Raw genomic sequence first — 9,174 nt, 5'->3', positions numbered from 1 at the left:
AATCTTAGGTCCAACTCAGAATTCTACACATCTAACAGGAACTGGGAAATGGTGGGGTTGGAGATTTGGGCTTTTGAGAATGGGAGAGAAAGCTTACTAGGAAAATCTAGAAGGTCTGTGAAGGAATGTTAACCTCACACTTGAAAGTTTATGCCATAGTATTTAAATGTTCTAGCCTTGGCTAGAAGGCTGCATAGCTTTTCTCTAGTGGAGTTTAGCAATCAGATGTAGCTGGGAGGAAGTTAGCACAGTTAGGTCCAGGGTTGTTTTGTTGTTGTTGTTGTTGTTGTTTTGTTTTTTAATAAGTATAACTTAAATAGCACAGAGCACAGTTGTTTTTGGTAGTACCTAGATAACTCAGAAAAAATGGGATATGGGCCTAACTGGAGTAGGTAGAGATAGATATGAAGTAAGCAGGGATTTATGGTAGCGAGGAGGGAGAAAGGTCCTAAAAACACCATTTCTTTAAAAAAGTACAGTATTTGAACATACTGTACACAAATCTACTTAAGAAAATGGATACTTCTACTGGTTTTATTTGAGGTCTCTGAGGGAAAGATTTGAGAAGGAAATAATTCTTGGTAATGGCATAATCTTTAGTATGATCATGGAAGGCAATGGCTGAAGTGATTATAAAAATCATTTGAGACTGGGGTTTTTAGTGGAGCACTCATAAGGATCCTAAATCATATATCCAGAATCACTGTAGGAATTTGGATGGGAAGAAAGACTGTAAGCAGGTACTATAACCCTCAGTAAATTAGGTCAATAGCTGATATTGACAAGGGCATGCAGAAGGTGAACAGCCAATAGTTAGAGCCTCAAAAAGAACAGTTTATGACAGGGAATAGGAGAAGTTATGGTTGAAGAGTAGTCCTGGGCAGCAAGATAGAAACATATATATAACTGAAACACAAACCAACTCATATGAGTGTCCTGGGTTGTAAGGTAAAGTGTATTTACTGTGGATCAGTTCAAAAAAGTTTGAAAAACACTGATCTTTGACATGGGACATAGATGCTAACCACAAGCCAGCTGAATATTTAAGATGAGTGAAAAATAAAATTTGATCATTTCTAGAACTTATGAGCCAAAGAATCTCACACACAGACACACACACAGACACACACACACACACACACACACACACACACACACACACACACACACACACACACAGTAAGGGAATGATTAAAGAACAACAATAGTGTCCTCAGGGCTGGGATGGATGATTCTGTGATGTGCTCCAAATGTGAGAATGGCCTACATCTCTTCATCACCACTGTAAAAGGCTAATCTTGTATGTCTTGGAAAAATTCTTCACAATCCTTTTTAGCATCCTATCACTGTAAGTAATATTTGACATATCCCTGCTTCCAGAGACAGAGAAAAAAAAAACCCTTCTGAGAGTTCCCTACCTAAAAAGTCCTCTTCTCTATAGTAGAGTCTTTATGAAAGTCTACCCAGAACCTCCCAGCAGCAGAGAAGGTAATGCTTCCTTGCTAGAGGGAAGTCATACATGTAAAATATTTGGAGTTTCCTAAAATCTCCAAGTGGCTCTAGAACCCCTACTGAAATCTATCTCAATACTTCTTGGGTCTCCTTGAGGGGTTGCTGATTGTTTAGGTTTAAAACTATCTCTTCTATGTAACAACAATTCTTATGATAAGGATTGCTACAGGGATTTCAGGGGAGGTTAGGAGGTAGAGTTGGTGGCATGAGATTAGATTTGTGTTTAGAGACACATCCTGGAAAAACAAGCTGTGGTTGTTCACGTGGGGTAGGGTGAGAAAGAAGGCAGGGACCTCTGTTTGGAAATTCCTGCATCATTCAATTAAAGAATGACTGTATCTTTGGAATATAATGGTAGTAGTTGCATGCCCAAGGATTGCATCTCATGGAATCCATAAGCAGTGATGTTCAAATGGACAGCATTTAGTGAGAGATTAGATGTGGGTGGTGACAGAAACCGGATGACCTGGTGAAGTGTTCATTTAGTTAGCAGCCCTGAAGGGGATATCATGACTTTGTTTGTTTACATGATGAATTTGAGACTAACATCCAGTGTAGGTTTTGAGGTGGAGTTGAGTGGTGAAGAGCTTGGAGGAGACATGTCATGGCCTATAATATGTATGACAGACTTTGGTGTTAGGTAGTAACTTGATACAATGACTGTGAATGAGAGAGACTTGAGAGACTGTAGACTGAGAAAAGAAGGGTCTAGCACCAGGTTATCACTTAATGTGAAAGAGTGAGCCAGAGTAGGAGAAAAACCAGAAATGTGGTGTCAGTACCAAAGGAAGAAAGATTTTCAAGGAGGAACTAATAACAGTGCCAGTGCTGTTGGGATTAGGTAAGAAATGTTCTTTGGGATTGTTCATTCATTCAATAAATATTTATTGATGAGGGCACAATACTAAAAGTTAAAGCCACAAATCCCTTGAATTGTACATTCTAAGAGGAAAAAGAAACAGGAGTATGCAAACTGATTTAGAAAGAAATGGTGAAATGGGGTGAGGATATATTTTGGACAGGGTGGCCAATTGCAGGCATCTCTGATATAATCACATTTGAAAGTTTCTAAATGTAGTGCAGGAGAAAGCCATGCAAAAATGTGGAGGAAAGCACCCAGGCATCAGGAAACCTGTGTTGAAGAACCACAAGCTAGAATTGTGCTTAGATATTCTGATCAACAGCAAGAGGGCTGGTGTAGCTGGAGGAGATGGATGAAGGAGAAGTCTGGGAAAAGAGCTGAAGATGAAGGACTTTGGGGATATTTTGGAGAGAAGAGATGCCTTTGGACATTCAGTGACACAGAGATCATGAGGGATTGCTACTTTGAGCAAGGGATGGCTGGAACAGAAGCCAGATTGGAGTTTGTTGAGGTGGGGGATAGGAGTGAGAAGTGGACACTGACAGTCTGGACAACTCTCCGAAGAGGAGGGCAGCAGCTGTAAGGGAATGAGGGGCAGCCTCTCTCACTTGCCTTCATGTAGATTTGGGACTCTTGACTACTCATCTCAGAAGGAAATCCTAGAATGGACTCCTGGAGCCACAGTGACATCCTAAAGGAGAGGACTCCCTCTCCTCAGTCTTAAGCAGTCCCACCCACCCCACACTTCCCTATCACCTTCTTCATTGCTCCTGTCACTTCCTTGTTCCTGAGACTGTAGATGACAGGGTTCAGCATGGGTGTGAGGACTGTATAAAAGACGGACACTACATCATCCTGGCCAGGAGAGTGGTAAGATGCGGGTAACATATAGGTATACACGAGGGGCCCATAGAAGAGGTTGACAACTGTTAAGTGGGAGGAGCAGGTGGCTAGGGCCTTCTGACGCCCCTCCACGGAATGCATCCTAAGCACTGCTGCCAGAATGAGGGCATAGGAGGTGGTGATGAAGGCAATGGGCACCAGAAGGACCACCACACCTGTCACAAAGAGGACTCGCTCATAGGCAGCTGTGTCAGCACAGGCCAGCCTCAGCAGTGAAGGTACCTCACAGAAAAAGTGTGCAATCCTCCTTGAGCCACAATAGGGGAACTGCAGGGTCATTGCTGTCTGGATAGAGGCATTGAGGGACCCTCCCACCCAGGAGGCGGCCACCATGAGCAGACAGGTCTGGTGACTCATGAGTGATGGGTAGCGCAGTGGGTTGCAGATGGCCACGTAGCGGTCATAGGCCATGAGGGCCAGCAGGAGGCACTCAGCAGCCCCAAGGAACATGAAGAAAAACATTTGTGCTCCACAGCCCACAAATGAGATGCTAGTCCAGCCAAAGAGGAAGCCTGCTATCATCTTGGGGACGGTGACTGAGGTGAAGAAGATGTCCAGGAATGACAGCTGGCTGAGGAGGAAATACATGGGCGTGTGGAGCTGGGCATCAGCCCAGATCAGGAAGACCATGGCAGCGTTGCCAGCCATGGCTAGTGTGTAGATTATCACAACCATGCTGAATAGGAACAGGTGAATCGGACTCTCATTAAAAAGGCTCGTGAGGACAAAGCCGATGGTGGAGGAGTGGTTCCAGGGCCTTCTGCCTGCCTCCTGCCAAGACTCACTGTGGGGAGGAAGGAAACAAAATCACCAATGGCTCAGAAGCATCCATTCTGAGTTAGAGAAGGGTGATGGATGAAAACAGCAAAGGGCAACAATTAAGTAAAGTTGGCACAGGGGTTGTGGGAATTCTTCCTCATATTCTTGCAAATTTTTATAGGCTTGACATTATTTCATGATGAAAAACCACTATAAAAGACTTGGCATGTAGCCAAAACAATGCTCAGAAGGGAACTTCTAACACCAAATACCTGTGTTAAAAAAGGAGGAAAGACTGAAAACCAATGATTAAAGTTTCCATCTTAAAAAGCTAGAAAAAGAACCACAGCACATTAGAACACCCCATGTTTTGTGGAATACACACGCTTAGCAGTGTTTCCAATAATTAAATAAACAAGTAAATATGCACACAGGACAAATTTTCAAAAACAAACACTTTCATGCCAAGTCTAAGCACTAGATCCACAAATATGTGAGTATTGTGGTTCAAAATTCTCATTGTAGATACGTGAGGATCCATGTAATGAATTTTTCTTAGAAACAGCTGAGAGCCTGTGATGGTGGCTGACAGGGTACATTTTATCAGTTAGCATGGCTGTGCAGTGCCATCTTGACCTTGTCGTCTTGACCCCCAGGCGTCCTAAACATGCCCTTTGTGCTCAGATGCAGTAACTGCTCTTAGGAAGATTTTTGGCAATATGTTGTCCTTATCCTCATGCTATGACCTCATTTCAATGGATTTGCTATAACAGTCTCTTACCTTAGTAAGAAGATCCCTTATGAACTGGTTTGATAGAGAATAGGCCTCTTTGTGAGCATTACCTATGAACTTCATAATATGAGTACGTGAGCCAGTTTCGGTAGTTACCCCTGGAAGAAACTTCCTTAAAGTTCCCCTTTTTCAAATTACTTTTGTTGGGGTCAAGTCAATTTCAATGGATGTCAAATTAAGCTATGATGAGAAAGAAGTCACCCAAAGGCAGTTTTAAGAAAGTATGGATGAGGGGACGAGCTCAGACCAAATACACCACTGCAAGAGAGCCAGCAGAGATCTGCCCACCAGGCAAATTCCCAGATTTTGTGGCCTGCTGGCTTCCTTGGTTCTAGGATCCCAAATCCTAGGGAATGTTTTGAATTCTAGCTCCTGTTTCAATTGAAACATCAATTGAAACGTCAATCTCAATTGGGCTTGAGATACCAAATGACTTAGATGGAGAGAATGAAGATAAATAAAATTAATTTCCCCATGTTCCCGAATGAGTTGAGAATATGAGAGAATGTTGGAGTTGGTTGACACCGTTAGGTCACTGGGACAGGCCTAGAGGGGTATGTAAGTGTTGTAGAGTTACCGCATGTCAGGATGTGACAGGCTGTGGCCCTAATCTGCATGTCCTTCAGATTCGCCAGCAGAGTCATGCAATCTATGGATGATCTGCATTTCCAGTTTCCCCGAAACTAATTTCCTATTAATTAATAGGAAATTTCTATTAATTCCTATTAAATTCCTATTAATTAATAGGAAATTAGCTTTGGGGAAACTGGAAATGCAGATCACAAGAGTGGGCCTTGAGCACCCATGTTTCTTAAGACTCCCAGGCTAGTCTGACATATGGTCTGAGTTGATCCACTGCCCATAGCTTCTGAAGGAGCTTAGAATCCAGTGCTTGCCTAGGTCCCGCAAATACGTCTCAGGTAGCTATGCTAGGAAAAGGTTTTCCTCAATGCTCATCCTGGCATTTCTTGCTATGCCAAGGGACCCATCTTATCTATCACCTTAAACTTCACCAATTTCAGGATGCTCATGCCAGGTTATACAGATTCCTTAGTGATGAATCAAATGTCTTCAGAGTATAGCAGGGCCCATCCCAAAGCTTCTCTCTCAAGCTGAGCACAAGAAGTTAATGCTGTTAAACTGAAACATTCAAGACGAGATTTTAGTGAAGATGTGAAATACCACATCTATTTTCTGTATCTTATGATGCTTTGACATCTTGAGGTCTTTCAGTCCCTGGGAAGGGACTGTTCCTCTTAAGGGTGCTAATTCATAAAGATGGTGAACAACTTGCAGCGGATAATGTCTTTGGTGTGAAAATGAATCAATCTTGAGCACATACCCTCTTCTGCCTCCCTTTATCAGTCTGGAACAATATCCCTCTGCCATAATCATCCTAGGGACAGGTTCCAGACAACTAGAGACAACACCTGTGGCTCAAAGCCCACCCAAATTATTATAACTATCAAATCCTAAACCTGCTCATCTGTGCCTTACCCATAAAAATTATGTAAAAGCTTTTGTGTATGTTTTCTCCTCATTTATTCTGCCTCCTGACCAACCCTGATGCTTCCTTCCCTCTGGGGCCCTGCATGCCCCCTCCTCTTGGGAACTGTAGAAAATTACCTTTTTAATGGCAATCATCTCCTGATCTGTTCACTTCACCATAACATGACATAAAACGAGACTCTGGGTGCATTTGAAAACATTGCCCTGAAGAGAATTGTCTCATGTTTTCCCTGTTTTGTCATCTTGCAGACACAGCTTGTATTGTTTGGTGTCTCAAAAGTCTCATAACCACTAGATTTTACAGCTGGAGGAAACCTCACCCATCACCCCAATTTTATCCATACATAGTATGACCCTTGGTCAACAAATTTTTGAACTTCCAGGCCAGATCCCAAATCCTCCTAACTGTTCTACAGCAAGCTTCCTCAGACTTGGCACACCCAGCATTTTCCTATGGATAATTGTTTGCTATAAGAGGCTATCCTGTGCACTGCAGTGCATTCAGCAACATCTCTAGACTCTCCCACTAGATGCCAATAGTACTCCCTCCCAGCTGTGACAAACAAAAATGTCTGCAGACATTGCCAAATGTTCCCTGCTGGGAAAAATCACCTCTGACTGGAGACCTCTTTTCTAGGGCATTATTATCAATTACTTTTCTTTCCTTTCCTTCCTTTTCACCAAGGCAAATGAAAGAGAAAAGGAAATCACATGTTTTCAATCTGTAATAATTTGGCCCAGAGTTGTCTGAATGTCATTTGTAGATTTTACCAAGTTCAAGCCATTGTGATTAAGGATCTAGTCTCTGGAGTTAGGTTGCTTGGGTTCAAGACCCAGCTTGTACCTCTACAACTTAGACTACTCAGCTTCAAGCTCCTTGTCTCAGAATTGTTGGATCTGTTGGAGGCATTAAGTGGTTAATACCTGTAGAGTGCTTGAGGTACAGTTAGGCAGGAAAAATACATGGTTTATCAGCTGCTATTAACACCACAACTCTTATTACCACTTTTATGACTCTGAGCCTCTGCTTATCTCTCTCTATAAAATGGGGTCATGATACTTGCTTCTCAGGGTTATTGTGAGTATTGAATTAGAAAAATGTTGAGGTTGTGCCTTTTGCATAATAGGTATTCAGTAAATATTAGGATACTTCCCTTCCTCACTTAAGCAAATTAGTTTTGCAAAATAATCATGCGGTCGATAATTGTACTCACCTGCAAAGAGCTCCTAGTCTCTCCCACTTGGAGATTTCCCCTCTACAAATTTTATTCTCAGAAAGCTTGGAAGAGGTTGTGTTTGTTGTGATGGGGAAGGCTTCTCCACTGAACGTCTAGACTGAGTATTACTTATGACTAAGGACTCTGTCCTTTCCTTGTTTAAATTTCTCCACAGAAAACACTTTGCATGGTCCCTGGTCGATGCTTATGGGATGTGTGTGGTGAATAAATGAAAGAAAACACAACCTTGCCCACATAAACACTATTACCTTTGTGGCTGTCTTTTGGTATTGCCAACTGAGTTCAATAGCCCTTTGTGGGGCTGTGTGTAAGCAACTGTTCTTAGAAATTATTGATTGTCCTGGCACTATTGATTTTTCTTTTCATGGCAGTTTCTCATTATTAAAACACACACACACACACACACACACACACACACATTTGCATTGCAGTGTATGAAGTACATGTGTGTGCATGTCTCAGAATAATTATTTAGGATGATTATATTAGGCTGGAGGAAGAGGATATGTTTTTCTATTCCTGCTACCTCTAGCTTGTGTAGCTCTGAACTAGTATGCAGCAGGCATCAAAAAAAAAAAAAACACTAAAATGAACAAAAAAGGGATCTTTAATGTAAACAACATACTGTATGTTGTCAGGTATTTCTAGAACTAGTCTTTCTTCTCTCTTCTATGATTTATCTGTAATGGTATGATATTTTCAAGCCCCCCCTACAGTTTAACTGTTTTTTTCTTTTCTTTTTAAAGTAAAGCACAGCCTTGGTTTTTATAATTCAAGATATCTCATTTATGGAGACAGACACTGCATAAAAATAAAAAACAAACAAACAAAAAAAAACCTGCCAAATCAAACAACTGTCAGATTGTCAGAGATTTTAAATGGTGGAAAATTTGACAGAAGTTGTGGAATTGCCCATTGTCAAATGTGGGGCTGCATGAATTGGGGCGATGGTTTTAAATTAACTTCCCTCTTTCTTGAACTCCTGTCTTTCCCTCACTCACCTCACATTGTCCCAGTGTGCAGTTTCCATCAAGACACTGTCTCTTGTTGACTTTTCTCCTTCTTCCAGGGCTCCACGTTGTGGCTCAGAAATGAAACAGTCTCTTGGGGAGTCCACATGGAAGTCTGTGAAAGCTGAGTCCATACATCCATCTCCTTTCAATAAGACACCTCTGAAAGTTTCCCATTTCCCCCTTAAAGCCCTGTTTTCCACAACATGACTTAACCACCTTTACTATAAACAGGGTGAGCTTCTGCCCGTTTCTAGCTCTCCTTTATCCACTTCAGAATGCTGTGACTGCAAAGTTTTTGTAACTGAATTTGCCCTATTTTCTTACCCAAAGAGTATGATTGCAGTCCTTCATAGATCAGTGCTCATGATGTAACTGATTTTGACACTTACAGGATATGCGTGCTGGGATGACATGTTACTTAGCCCCCAAACTTTGAATCCCAGATAACATAATGGCATTTAGATTCAGCCCCCAAATCTGCACATCAGAATTATCTGAGGAGTTTCCAAAAATACTAATGTACGTGCCTCATCTTCAGAATTACTGATTTAATTGGTCTGTGATATGTCCAGATCTTCGAAGGCT

General features: G+C 41.8%; 1 protein-coding gene across 1 annotated transcript; it reads right to left on the bottom strand.

Moving 5' to 3' along the window:
• Positions 1-3,094: 3,094 nt before the first annotated feature.
• On the bottom strand, positions 3,095-8,720 carry LOC123938430 (olfactory receptor 2Z1-like). Its single transcript, XM_045999774.1, has 2 exons — positions 8,578-8,720; positions 3,095-4,061 (listed from the first exon to the last, which is right to left on the bottom strand). The coding sequence occupies exons 1-2, from the start codon at positions 8,718-8,720 to the stop codon at positions 3,095-3,097; spliced, it is 1,110 nt and encodes a 369-aa protein (XP_045855730.1).
• Between the last annotated feature and the right edge of the window lie 454 nt (positions 8,721-9,174).

The sequence above is a fragment of the Meles meles genome, chromosome 3, assembly GCF_922984935.1.
Source record: "Meles meles chromosome 3, mMelMel3.1 paternal haplotype, whole genome shotgun sequence".
NCBI classification, from domain to species: Eukaryota; Metazoa; Chordata; class Mammalia; order Carnivora; family Mustelidae; genus Meles; species Meles meles.
Note: the sequence above shows the minus strand (reverse complement) of the source record. Positions and strands in the feature narration are given on the sequence as shown.